We start from the raw sequence: 13,623 nt of genomic DNA on the forward strand, positions 1-13,623 counted from the left end.
CTTAAAACTGTGCATAACAAAAAAAGAGTAGATTGGTGAAGAAGCCTACAGCACAGGTCCCTCACACCAGGGACAGAAAGAACAGTTTGCCTGTCCCTTGCCGAACCTACTCCTGTGTCAAGACGTTTCTGTTGCAGTCTGTGTTTTGTCTCCACCAGAAAGCCTCGTAAGGCGTCTAGCAGGTGACAAAGGACTCATTCATAGTGAAATCTGGTAAAATAGTTTAACAGGTAAGGGTCTGGGCTACCCAGTCTGCCCAACTCTGAACTCGTGTCGCATTCGCTACACTGTTGTGTTAGAGCTAGTGGTTTGCTGTTTCCTAGATGCTCCCCTCCTTCGCTGTTCTTCTCTACTGACTGATAAGACCCACCCCCATATCAGCAGCCACTGGCCTCTCTTAGGAATTGCTCTTTGCCCCTGTCCATATCCTGAAATTTTTCCCTACCCCCAGGGCTTTGAGTGGAATGAAAAAACTGGGGAAGGTCTCTCCAAGGGGCGTGGCCAATGTAATTAAGGGCGTGGTTTAAGAACACGTAATCCAGACATGCCAACCCTCCCGATTCAGGCGTGAGACTACCGATTTGAAGGCTAGTCTCCCGCCTCCCGATTCCTACAAGCAAAAACCCGATTCCTTGGGAGTTTCAGCTGACAGGGCTTGGTATTGTGTAAAGTGCTAATTCTTCCAACGAGTGGCGAGGCAGGGGCTCTCGAAGGAGTGAAAAACCAACAAAGCGTCATTAACAAAGGAATCGTCTTTTAAAGACCTGCGAAGTATTGGCGGGGGGGGGGGGTCTGTTTCAGCCCTGGCTGCCACAGGGGGGTGGGGGGGGAGCTTGCCCTGCCAACAACCTGCCAGGCCAGTGCCCAACACTTGCATCACCCTCTCTCTACCATAATGCTCCATGCTTCTGAAAGGTAAAAAAAATGCGCATTTGCGTTTCAAATGGCCGATCCTGCAGCAGCACACTTCCAAAACCCATACATACCAGTAACCCGATTTAAAGTCCCATTCTCCCGATTTTTTTTTTTTTAATCTCCCACTTTGCTCTCCTGAAATGTTGGCATGTATGACGTAATCTAAAAATGTGCATTTAGCATAGTGTCCCACTGACTGGTATTTTGCTGCTCCTGTCATTTCATCCAGTTATATAACACAACTGGTAACATTACACCTACAACAAACCCTAGCTATTGGCTTTGTCAGTGGTTGTTAGTTGCCTAAGATAAATACGCAACAATTATGTCTTCTGTATAGAACATTGAAAGGTTTTGAAATGATGAGACTGAAAGATCTATAACGAGTATCTTTGAAGTTACCTCAAATGCAATGAAGGGTGGTACTGCTGCAGAGTTAGCATCAGCAAAAAAAAAAAAAGAGTGATGACGTGCACATGCATGCGTAATCATGAATGTGCGCACATGCGTAATGAGGCTATGGCGGTCTAGTGTGATGACATACACATACACTTGCATTGCCGTTTAACATGATGGAGGGAGTTCCAGAGGAGTGGGTGAGGGAAACGCAGAGGGAGCAACAGGAAGTGAGGGCAGGTGAGCAACAGAGGAAACTAAGGTGGGCAGGATATTTTTTTTAAAGCAAAAAAAGCCGAGAGCAGTGGGGAAAGCAATTGCTGAGAGAAGAAGCAAGCAATATCAGGAAAGGGATGGGAAGCATATATTTGCGATTGAAGAAACACAAAATTAAATGAGTGCAAGAAAATGATTGCACTTCCATAGAGTGCTGACAGGGAAAAAATAGTTTCCTGAATGTGTCAGCCAATAAAAATGATGGCAAAGAAGCTATGCTAAGCAAAGATTTATAAATCGATCTCTTAGAAGAAAATAATGTAGCCTTATATAAAACCAGGCTCTATTATGGCTGCACATAAAAAATAAACTACATTGATAAGATGTATCTCACATATCTTCGAGTTTTTTTAACGTGTCTGCAATCATTGCAGCTAAAGGGAAGTCAATAAAGGAATTTAGGCATTCCGCTAAATATTTACATTTGTTATTTAAATTCTAAAGTAAAAAGGAATATACCCATCTACGATTAGTGTTGAACAGTTTATTATTGAATTGGAACAAGAGTCTTCTCTTCCTAATGAGCTTCTTCAAGTTGTAACTTTCCTCATTGCCTCTTATATATTTACAGTGGGCTTTGAAACTGCCTCCTTCAATCATTTTTTCAAACAGCTTCTTTCAACTTTTGGCTTAAGGCATTCTCATTCATATCTTGGCTCATGGCAGTGGAGTATTCTTCTCTAAGCTAATGCCATTGACTGCTTGCATCCCGCCTCCATACTAGTACTTGCATCGAATTGCAGGAGGTACTATTTTAGCACTACAGACCTCTATTGGCTCCATTGTGCTTGCTGTCACCACCACTCCTCTCCTATTATCAATATCCATTGCTCTTTGCCTTTCCTTTTTATGTGTATCATGCTGCTCATTGTCCCTTACCTGTACGTCACTCCCGCCCTTTCATTCTTTGTGTTACTCTCTCAGTTAGGTACTGGTAATCTTCATTACTCCAAGTCATAGTCTTCCTCTTCATAGTCCTGAATACTTCCTTCCCGCCCTTGGGAGGACAGGAAAAAATGTCTGATATTATGTGTGCTTTGGTATTCCAGGATTATCTTTAGGCTGAGTTCACCTTTATAGGATACATGACAGGAACTTCCTGTGAGGCCAAATTGTATAGGGAAGTTTGATTTTTCTTCTTGGGTTAATTTCTGTCCATGGAACATGGGGTTCTCAATGGTAAGGCTTATGACAAGGAATGCTATTCTCATTTCCCCCTCTGCCATCTTTTCCACATGCCTGCCTCGTTGCCAGCCGGCGTCGGTAGTGGGAGTACCTGTTGGGCGGTGACGTGGGGAGGGGGAGGGGCAGGGTGGGGGTTAGTAATCTATGGATTGCGGAGCTTTACAGGTACATATAAATAAATAAATAAAACAAATGTTGTTGCGAGCACTGCATCCCTAAATGTGATGCAGTGCGCGCAACGAAATTCGTTTTGTTTATTTATATGTTTAGTTAGTAAAGCTCCATTATCCATAGATTACTACCCTCCACCCTGCCCCTCCCCCTCCCCACGTCTCCGCCCGGCAGGTACTCCCACTACCGACCATGGCTGCTCCTTGCACTTGCTCCTCCTACCTATTTCCCACTGCCATTGCTTTCCATCCCCACCTGTTTTCTTCCCCACCATCCATTCCCCAGCACAATGTGTCCCACCACTTTACTCCCTCCATTGCCTGCAGATGAGTCTCCCTTTCTTCAAAGGCCTGTTTCTCACAGAAATAAAAGACCCCGGTGCCTTCATTACAATTCTCATATTCTTTTTATGTGAGATGAATTTGGGGGCAAGGAACACTTCATTGAAGTCCTTCGTTTATTTCTCTATAATAGGGATGAGCAAATAGCTTTATTAAGGGCTCCAGCGCTCTCTAGCTTCGGCTCATATAGCAACAGGTCAAGATAGTATCCGGCACGTGTTTTGGCACAATGAGGATGCTAAGAAATGTTTTTCGCTGGATCCCTCTGTCGGCGAGGAAAACCTTTGTCCAGTCATTTGAGGTCAGTCGGCTGGACTATGGTAACTCGCTGCTGGTGGGTACCAGGGAGGACCTACTAATGCGTCTACAGGTGGCGCAGAACACCGCAGCCCGTCTTGCCCTAAGTAAACCGGCACGGACTCCGTCTGCGCCATGTTGAATCAGTTACAGTGGCTCCCGGTGAGGAAACGTGGTATCAACAGGCACGACAACTAAGATCCAGTAATGCCAACCTGCTGTGTACTCAGAAGATACAGAGGGCAAGAAAGGGCAGTAAAGCCTTTTGTCACCTGGCCCTAGACATTGGAATAAATTGCCAGCAAGCATCAGGGCTTGCAGGGAGCTACCCAGGTTTAAAACACTTTTAAAGACATGGCTGTTTTAGATGGTCGTGTCCTCCATATCTTTCCCTACAGCGCCGAGAGATCCCCTCGGGGATGATTTGCTTGCGCTCAACAAGTTCACAAAGTAAAGTAAAGTAACGAAAAGAAGACTTTAATGGAGCTAAGCGGACCTTAAATACATACCTCCATTCCTTTCCTAAATGTGTCTGACTTTAATGTGCTAACCCTATTTCCATGCGTTAATAAAATAACCCAGGCAAATTGGTATTGCCAATGATTGTTTAATTTACTAATATCAGTCTTTCATTATTCAGGCTTTCCCTGTTAATTTTGTTTGACGTTGTCCTCTTTAAATTAGTTTATTTAATTCTTATTCCTTCATTTTTTAACTTGTAATCTTATTTCGCTCACTGTGTTGTTCATTGTAATTCCCCGGTTTTGTTCTAGCTGCGGGAGGAATTTGATATGGGTTTAGACGTGTACCTGGACGAAAGCCAGAGTGTCCATGACGTGGCTGCTCTACTCAAGGAGTTTCTTCGTGACATGCCTGATCCCCTGCTACCTCGAGAGCTTTACGCTGCCTTTATTGCTACTGCGGGTAAGGAAATGACGTGTGTGGATTAACAGTCAAGTGCTTTTATTTTGACTGTAAAGTCTTTCGACATGAAATTGTTATACATTTTACAGAAGAGAGGCCCTTGAAATACGAACCAGAATTCCATCTGGCTCTACATTAAGTAACCACATTGCCACCATTTTTAGCCCATCCAAAACAGAACGACTCAGTTCTTGCTAGTGAAAATGCATGGATCATTTGTTTTGTGACAGTGGTTTAGTTTTTCCATAATGACTACGAAACTTGCTGTGTATTAATAATGAGGAACACGAAATAGGTTCCATATTTCGATATAAGCATGTTTTATTCATTTCGCCTGCTTTGTTTGCATAGCTTTACAGTCCCAGGAGCAGCTGGCAGTGCTGCAGTTGCTTATCTACCTTCTACCTCCTTGTAATGGAGACACGTTGCTGCGCATATTGAAGTTCCTGGACAAAGTGGCCCGACATGCCCATGACTCCTGTGGCCCTGATGGAGAAGAGGTAAGTTCGAAGATAACATTCATGGTCCACCTGTTCTTTCTAAAGCCATTTTCTATGGTTGGGAGCTGGTTTCTCCACACAGCAGTAAAATGTGCAGCTCATCTTAGCATAACTATTCTAGATATACTATTGCGTTTAACAAAAACTATCTCACAAGAATTGGTTTGTGGGTGTTGGTAGTCCATGAAACACAGCATTTCAGTCAGAAGGGTGTAGACGGAGCAACACAAATGAATCCATTACACGGCAAGAGTTGTTCATCATTGTAGATATTTGCTCTATAGTTGTTTTTTGGTTAAAAAAAAGTTTGTTTTCTAGTAAACCTTTTAAACGCCTTACAAGTTTGAACGTGATGATGACAACAGCTTCCACTATACTCTTTACAAAAGAAAAACAAGCATTTGCCATGCAATCCGATTCGCCTTTGGGATCTTCTATGTATTTAGCTATGCAGTTCATTAGCCTGGGTGCTGAAACATCTACTGTTCTTTAACATGAAGGGAAAATAAGCACCAAACTGCAGAACATGCCAGGTATGGGAACACTTTGAGAGAAATATTGCCTTTCAGCAGGAAATGGTATAGTCCAAAGCTCTGTTTTTATTACAGAATCAGGGCCTTCGGTGGTCATATCACAAATATTATTGTCAACTGGTGCTCGTGGAAGACAATTTCTATGGAATGTAACCTAGAGAATGTTAAAGTGATTCTGGTATTTTACTGACCTCTGCTGGTCGTTTTCTATCAAGAAAGTTCAATAGAGGCAGTTGCCAGAAACATTGAAAAAAAGAAAGTCAGCCGCGGTCGGTAGTGGGTGTACCAGCAGGGCGGTGACATGGGAGGGGTAGGATGGGGGGTAGTAATCTATGGATTACGGAGCTTTACAGGTAAGTAAACATATAAATAAATAAAACCCATTTTGTTGCGTGCACTGCATCCCCAAATGCGAATCAGTGCGTCCAACGAAATTCGTTTTATTTATTTATATGTTTACTTACCTGTAAAGCTCCATAATCCATAGATTACTACCCCCCACCCTGCCCTCCCCCTCCCCACGTCACCGCCCTGCAGGTACACCCACTACGGACCGCGGCTGAAGAAAGTCCCTATATCTAAATGTTATCCTATGAGTGAGGTAGGCCTTTAAGTTGTGAAAAACGAAGTTATGAATTTTTCACTATGATTAAATGTAAAAATTAAAAATACATGCCCTAATTTTCAAATGCACTGCTCCCTGCTTAGGGCCTAACCCATGGGAGACTTATATGTATTAAGAAAGAGAGTTTTATGCCTGGAAAAGATTTACTTTGCCAGATCGAAATGGCGGTTTAAAATTGCACACACAGGCTGCAACGTCAAGCCTGAGACACTTAAGAGGGTGACAGGCCCACTAGTAGTATTTAATTCATAGGCCCTGGGTACATGTAGTACAAATCTACTAAGGACTTACAAGTAAAGTAAATGAGCAAATCAGGTGTAAGCCAGTGTTGCCAGGTTTTAGGGAGAGAGCACAAGCACCTTCGCAGTTAGCAATGATAAAGTCTGCTGGGTCCTAAGGCCAGCAATAATTAAGTCCTCAAAAACTGCAGGATTTAAGCCAAAACAGTGGGTGAAAACCATGCCAAGAGTGTCCGGTCCAACATGCTGAAAGCAGAGTGAACTATCCACCCTGGAAGTTCTCATTACTAAGGTTGAACAACCTGAAGAGACCATTAGCATTGGCATTGTCCGTTCCAGGGCATTGCTTCACTGTAAAGTCCATTCTTTGTAAGGAGATGAACCCTCTCAACGGCTTGGGATTCTCACTCCTTATCTGCATTAGCCATCTGAGGGATCTGCCTGAACCCAATAGTGAGCCCCAAACAGGTATGATTGCAACTTCTTCAGTGCCCAGCCCAGTGCAATTGCTTCCCTTTCTATTGCACTCTACCTCTGTTCCCTAGGAAGTAACTTTCTTCTAATAAATGCTATCAGTTGATGTAGACTCTTTTCATTTCAGCTGTGAGAGTAAGGGCCTTATGCCATGCTCTGAGACATCTCTCTGCATAACTAACTCTTGGGAGAAATCATGGGCCTTGAGCACGGCTGTCCTTGTATATGGCCTTCTTCAGAGTATTTAAAACAGTTTGGCATGTCTAAGTGTAGGTAACCTGGGCTGCTTCTCAGATATCAGCTGTGTAAAGAGAGAAACAGTACCATAGCCCTTGGTAAATCTCCTGTAAGACCCGGTGAGGCCCAGGAAGGCCCCCTCCTCTGTCTGGGTCTTGCGGGTGGCTCCCAAGCCGGATTGATTTGGATTTTGGCCTGGAGTGGATGTAGCTTGCCCCCTCCAACTTGGTAACTCAAGTAGACCACATAATCCTTCCCTATTTGGCACTTACAGACCTTTATAGTCCGGCCTGAACACTGTAGAGTCTGAAGCACTTCTCTGAGAAGGCACAGCTGCAATTTGGAACTGAAGAGCACAATGTTGTCTGAGCAGGCAGCACTGAAGTTCTCCTATCCAGCCAGGACCTGATTGACCAACCTCTGGGCATCACTTGAAACTGGCCTTCTGGGGTAGAGAATGGACAACTCTCTTTAGCTCCCTCAGTTAAGGCCATCAGCTGGTACCCAGACGTCAGATCAAACTTACGATGAACCTAGCTGCTCCCAACCTATAAATGAGCTTATCAGTTCGGGGGATGGGGTGAGCATCAGTCTTAGTAACTACATTGAGACCATGGTAATCCAATCAGAACTGGCATTCGAGTGTGGTACTTGGAGGGGCGACCAAGGGGACCAGCACCACTGGGCTTGACCAAGTGCAGCTTGAGGGCTCAATTGCCCCAGGTCCAGCATTTTGGAGACTTCTTTGTTTAAGCTGGTTCTAACCCTGTCGAATAGCCTGTAGATCTTATTCTTCACAGAATACAGTGTACCATGTGTATATCATGAGTACACAATGTAGTGAGCCCTGGGGTTTGGGAGAAATGGAAGGCAAACTTGGCAACACTACCTCTGTTTCTCTAGGGTCATGGTAGGGAATATGTTGACACTCTACACCCACCCAATCGTGCGCCTTGGAAGAGGTTCACTTTACTCTTCCACTCCGTTATCAATGACCATTAGCATGGTAATCTCTGAAATTTTAAAGATTGACTTGAGGCAATTGAAGTGCTGAACTAGCAATGTTTTACTGGGGGCCCTGAGTTCCACCGGGTAGTTGACCTCCCCCTTGGGCTGTTTTACCTCATAAGACCAAGACCATCTGCCTTGCTACACAGGTTCCATCACCCACATTTTTAGGCTAGGCTCTACCTCAACCATAGTGGCCTTCTGGTCATCCCAGAGCTTCATGACCGCCTGGTTGACTTCCAGATTCTCCTTCACCTCCCTTCAGAAGTGCTTCATCTTGGTGTGGAGCGCTTGCATGTGGCTGACCACATCCTGAGAGGCTTTATTCGTAGCTGGCACACAATCCCCTTTTCTTGGCTGAGAGGACCTCTGACTGAGTGTCAGTGCAGACCTTCAGAGGGGCTGAATCCTACCCCTTTCTGAGGTACCTCCTTATAAGCGAGCTACAGACACGAAAAGACGATGCCCACTTCTGCTTCAAGGGCTCTGACAAGCCCATGATAAATTCTTTGATGGTCCTGTTGAACCTCTCAACAAGCTTATTGGTTTGGAGATGATAGGTTGTGGAGAATTTGTAGTTTACCCCTCACTTTTCCCACATGGACTTCATGTATGCTGACATTAAGTTGGTACCATAGTTAGATACTAACTCCTTGGGGAACCCCACACTTTTAAATCTCCCCATCAGTGCTCTGGCCACTGCAGGTGCAGTATAGCCACCAGGTACAGAGTGGCATAGTCCACTAAGACCAGTATGATCCTGTTGCTCACAGCTGTCTTGGGGACCAGAGGTCTAGCAATGTTGATGATACCTTTTAAAATGGGGTCCCAGCGACTGGAAGGGGAACTAGGGAAGCCTTGTGCTTCCCTTTTGACTTCTCACTGGCCTGGCAGGTGGGACATGACCTAGAGAATGCATTTGAGGTCCCCTTTATACAGGGCAAATGAAAGTGGGTGACAGTTCTGCCAAAGGTCCTGTACTGCCCTAGATCACTTGCCTGGGGAACATCATGCGCCAGCTTAAATAGGAAGGCCCTGCAGCTCTAGGGGAACACCAGCACACAGGTTGCACCAGGCTCAGGAACCTTAGGCTCACTATATAGGAGACAATGTTCCCAGTAAATCAGGTGTCACTGTCTGCCTGGGCCTGCTGCTGTAAACCTTCTATAGAATGGCATATTTCCAGGTATGGGCAGAGATCCACATCTTTTCAAATGGTGTGCTTCCCGTCATTATGGAGCAGGCATTCTTCAGGCATGGAGTGTGAGGGGGTTACCTCATCCTGCCCCTTTTTCTAGGGCCTGCAGGACACCCCACCCTTCACTAGGTGTGTTCCTCCTGAGACTGGCCCCCAATCTTCTTCAGGGATCCTATGCATCTCCAGGAAATCCAGATAGATTTTAAACTACTTCTTGAAGTCAACTCTTACAAGAAAGCTAAGCACCCAATCATTCAGATTATGGACCGTCCTGTCTCCATAGCTCACTGTGGGTATGTTACCACCATTATGGCTGGACTCCACTTGTTTAGTTCTGATATCCAGCTCTCTTAGACTTAGCTCATCAGCCAATATCCATTTTCATGGCCAGTTTTTCCTTTGCCAAGGCTCTCTCAGCTTCAGCCCCCCTCCTCTGTTCCAATTTTAGCTTCGCCATTTGCAACTTTATCTTCCTTTCAGCCTTCCTGTTCTCCAGCTCATCTGGGGACAGGACATTGGAAGATCTACTGCTCCCTGGCCTGGGAGGAGACTCCACTACCTTGGGCATGTTTTTCGCCCTTCTGGGTTCTGCAAATCAACACCTGTGTCCAGTTCCTCCCATTGCCCTTCCAAATCCTCCAGTTTATCTGGTGATTCGCATAATTGGTGATACTCCACCCAGATCTCCAGATCCTCAGGGCCTTCTGGAGTTCCACTTTCCAGGTATTCCTCTTGACTGGAATCCCCCTCTTCTTATAGAACTCCTTGAGCTTAGCCACAGAGTAGACATGCATGTTGACAAGCTCGAACTCCATCCTTACAGATATGGTCACGGGCACAGACAGTCATGAAGCGTGAGGGAACTTGAAAAAAGCAAAAGGGCCAAATTAAGGAGAATCAAAAAAGCTGGAATTGGTATCACATTATTTATCTGGGCCTTCTAGTATCACACCAAAATCACTCTGTCACTGCACAAACACCAGCCCTAATCCCACCACGGAACACACATGTAGGAAATTTAGTTAAAGGTTGAGGGGGTCGAAACCTACTCAAGCAAAAACCACAATTTCTGTCATGGCGTAATCACAAGCAAACCCAATATCAATCTGTGCTTAACTTTTTGGTAGCTTGGCACAAAAGCATTCAGGCTTACTTTGGAGGCAATGTGTAACGTGTATGCAGCTTTTCAAAGTAATAAAGTAAAAACACTACACAAGCAAAGTCCCATGAAGCAGATATACAATTTTATAGATTTAAGTAGATATAGTGGCTAGAAGCGGGAAGCACCAACTCTAGTTATCTGGTCATGCCGTAAAGTCGCCAGTTCATGCCAACTTTGATGGAGCGCAGGCTGTGTACAGGGACCAAGTTAGGCCTGCTGCAAAAAGTACCTTAGATCCGCGTTGTGGAGCATTGGGAGGTCTCGCATGGAGGATGTGTCGCATTGTAGCAGTTTTGATGGGCTGCGACCTGCAATGCGAGATCCTGGTCAAGGTTGTGTCACACAGCTGATTCCAGGAGCTGCAAGGCTGTGATGCGAGGTCCTGGGTCGAGGATGACTTGTGCAATGGTGGTTCAAAGGAGTTGTGGGGCTGATATACAAGGTCCTGCATTAACGATGCTTGGTGCAGCAGCTCTGGGGCTGTGGTGAAAGGTCTTGCACCGGTGAGGTGTCACGCAGAGGTTGTTCCAATGCAGAGCTAAGAGGCGATGCTTTGCTATGCTTTGGTTCTGCTTGGATTATAACTAGGCTCGCCTTCATACCCAATTCCAAGGGTCCAGGCTGGGGTAGCACCACCTGGGGGGTAAGACTCACAACAGGTAGAGTCATGGGTGCTGGGTTTAAGGTGGTTGGAGCCTTTTTTGTCCCTGAGACTCTAATCAGTAAATTACTCTGGTGGTCCTGGGATTAATAGATAAAATATATGTTGCTCTATCCGGGCAAGATTTGGGTAATTTTCTAGGGGAAAGACATCTTCTTCGATAATCCACACTGTGCATGGGAGTGAGTTGCAGAGCCCCCCTGATGTTGAATGGCTGAAGCTACGACGCCCTGAGACTTAGTTTGACAGAAGAGCAGAGGTAACGTAGAGAGTGGGGCTCATTGAGGAGATCAAAACAGCAACAGAGAGACTCTGCTCCGGTGACCACATGGGATAACACAGAAGAGCGGGCTCATATACAGATATTGGAGAAGACTTACCTGCAAAGCGGTTGGGGGGATGTACGGGAAGGTCCATGATTCAAGTGACTAGGCACCTCACACTGTACTATTGCCCTACTGGTTTGCTGTATAAAGCTGGGTAGGTGGCAATAACAGTACAGGAGGGTGTTGGGCATTTCGTAAGCTAGGCTTGAGGTTGATGCTATGTAGGAGGGGAAGGGAGACAACAGACCTTTTCAAGTTGGAAAAGTAGGTTTTTTGGAGCTTACACAAAGAAAAAGGTGGAATAGGAGGACAGTTTTTATTTACATTTTAGAAGCACTCTATACACTATGGCTAACACGAATAGGCGAGGTATAGAGAACTAAAGAGACCCCGTGGCATCAAGAAAACTCCCCGGCCACATCACTGTGTTCAGCACTATTTATGTGATACAAGGCTGATATGTTGAAGGTCCTTTCATGGAACGTGAATGGGTTGGGCTGCAAGATCAAAAAGGGGTGGTAGCTTAATACCTTCAGTGACACACCCTAGACATAGTGCTACTACAAGAAACACACCTGCTGGGGAAACAATTGTAAGTGTCTCCACAGAGGTCGGGATGTTTTGCAGGCTACACGGGGGATTAAAGGGGGTTGGCCATCCTGCCAAAGAAACAGACCGCTTTTCAAGATGAGAGCCAATGGATAGACACTGAGGTTGCTATATAGCCATACAGGGAAGGAGGAATAGAAAGGAACTTCTTATAACAAATGTGGACTGGGACCTCTTTTGTTAGATTTAGGGCGGACTTAAATATGATGGGTGGTGATCTTATTGATGTAATGCACTGGCACCTTCAAAGACACCCACCTTGTGAGAAGCCACAACAAGCTCCCAAGGGTCTTGTGTGCTTTGTGAGTACAATGGAACTAGTGGGCATGTGGAGAGTTGGACCTTCAACATATAGACAATACTTGTTCCTATTAGGGCGTCCTAGGTCTCTCTCAAGACTGGATAACATGTTTATCCTAGCAGGCATGGTACAATGGGTGAGGGAAGTGGAATATCTGCCTAGAAGCATGTCAGACTAATCACCATTGCAAGTCATTGTAGATACACATGGTTGGGGCACTGCTCAAGTGAGGACAGAACTCATGGCTACAAGACAAGGATATTGTCAGGACCCTACAGGTCGACTCTAGGATGTACTTTGAGGAAAATAAGAAGTCAGTGAGCATAAAGTGACACTTTGGGAGGCATATAAGACAATGCCTAAATATAAAGCCATAAAGAGGAAAGGCAGATGCTTGTCCTAGAGAAACAACCCAGTGGACTGGAAAGAGAGTCGGCACAAAAAGGGAACTCAGGAGTATACTTGCTACTGGTGGGGGTCCAAGAACAGCCTCATGAAATGAACGAATAAATGAATGAATGAAGAAATGAAAGGGGTTCTTGTAAAGCGCATGGCTACCCGGGAGTGTCCCATCGTTGATCAATCATAACCTCACTCATAATGCTGCTCGTAACTGTTACCTGTCTATTCAGAGGAAGGTATATGAAACAGGAAATAAGCCAATTAGCCTATTAGCAATGCTGGGTAGGAGAGGGGAATAAGCAAGGTGGGTGTCAGAGATACTAACAGAAGGCATGGAACTGGCCCTTACAGACAGGGATATAGCATAGTTGTTGCACAGTATTTTAAAAAGTTTCACACAGTGAGGGAGGAATGCTTCAAACAAGATATAGAAGCATTTCTGGGGGAGTGATGGGTTCTGATTTTAGAAGAGATAGATCACAAAGCGCTAGAGGCAGTCCCACAGAGAGAATGTGCTGGCAAGTATGAAAATGGGGAACACTGTGAGCAAATGGCCTCCCAGTCGAGTAGTTTAAGCACCTTGCTGTACTCCTCAAGTCACACCTTAAAAGCCTGTTTCATGCTGCCAGGTATAGGGGAAGCTCCCAAAAGATCTTAACCACATGATTATAGTTGTGATTCCCAAATAGGGTACACCCTGAGCCCTCTATGCCTCTTACAAGCCTATTTCCCTCTTGACAACAGAAAGACACCTTTTGGCTGAGATCCTCATAACTAAGATGGCCAGGGTGATTACCTCCCATTTACACGAAGACCAGACAGGATTTATGTCAGGGAGGGCCA

At 45.2% G+C, this 13,623-nt stretch overlaps 1 protein-coding gene across 1 annotated transcript in view; it reads left to right on the forward strand.

Moving 5' to 3' along the window:
* LOC147722214 (rho GTPase-activating protein 6-like) overlaps positions 1-13,623 on the forward strand; it is a 787,911-nt gene that overhangs the window by 628,663 nt on the left and 145,625 nt on the right. The window contains exons 8-9 of the mRNA XM_086964682.1: positions 4,355-4,505; positions 4,857-5,005. Coding sequence (XP_086820808.1) covers positions 4,355-4,505; positions 4,857-5,005 — 300 coding nt within the window. The remainder of the gene's footprint in view (positions 1-4,354; positions 4,506-4,856; positions 5,006-13,623) is intronic.

Source organism: Lissotriton vulgaris, chromosome 4_1, assembly GCF_964263255.1.
Source record: "Lissotriton vulgaris chromosome 4_1, aLisVul1.2, whole genome shotgun sequence".
Lineage (NCBI taxonomy): Eukaryota > Metazoa > Chordata > Amphibia > Caudata > Salamandridae > Lissotriton > Lissotriton vulgaris.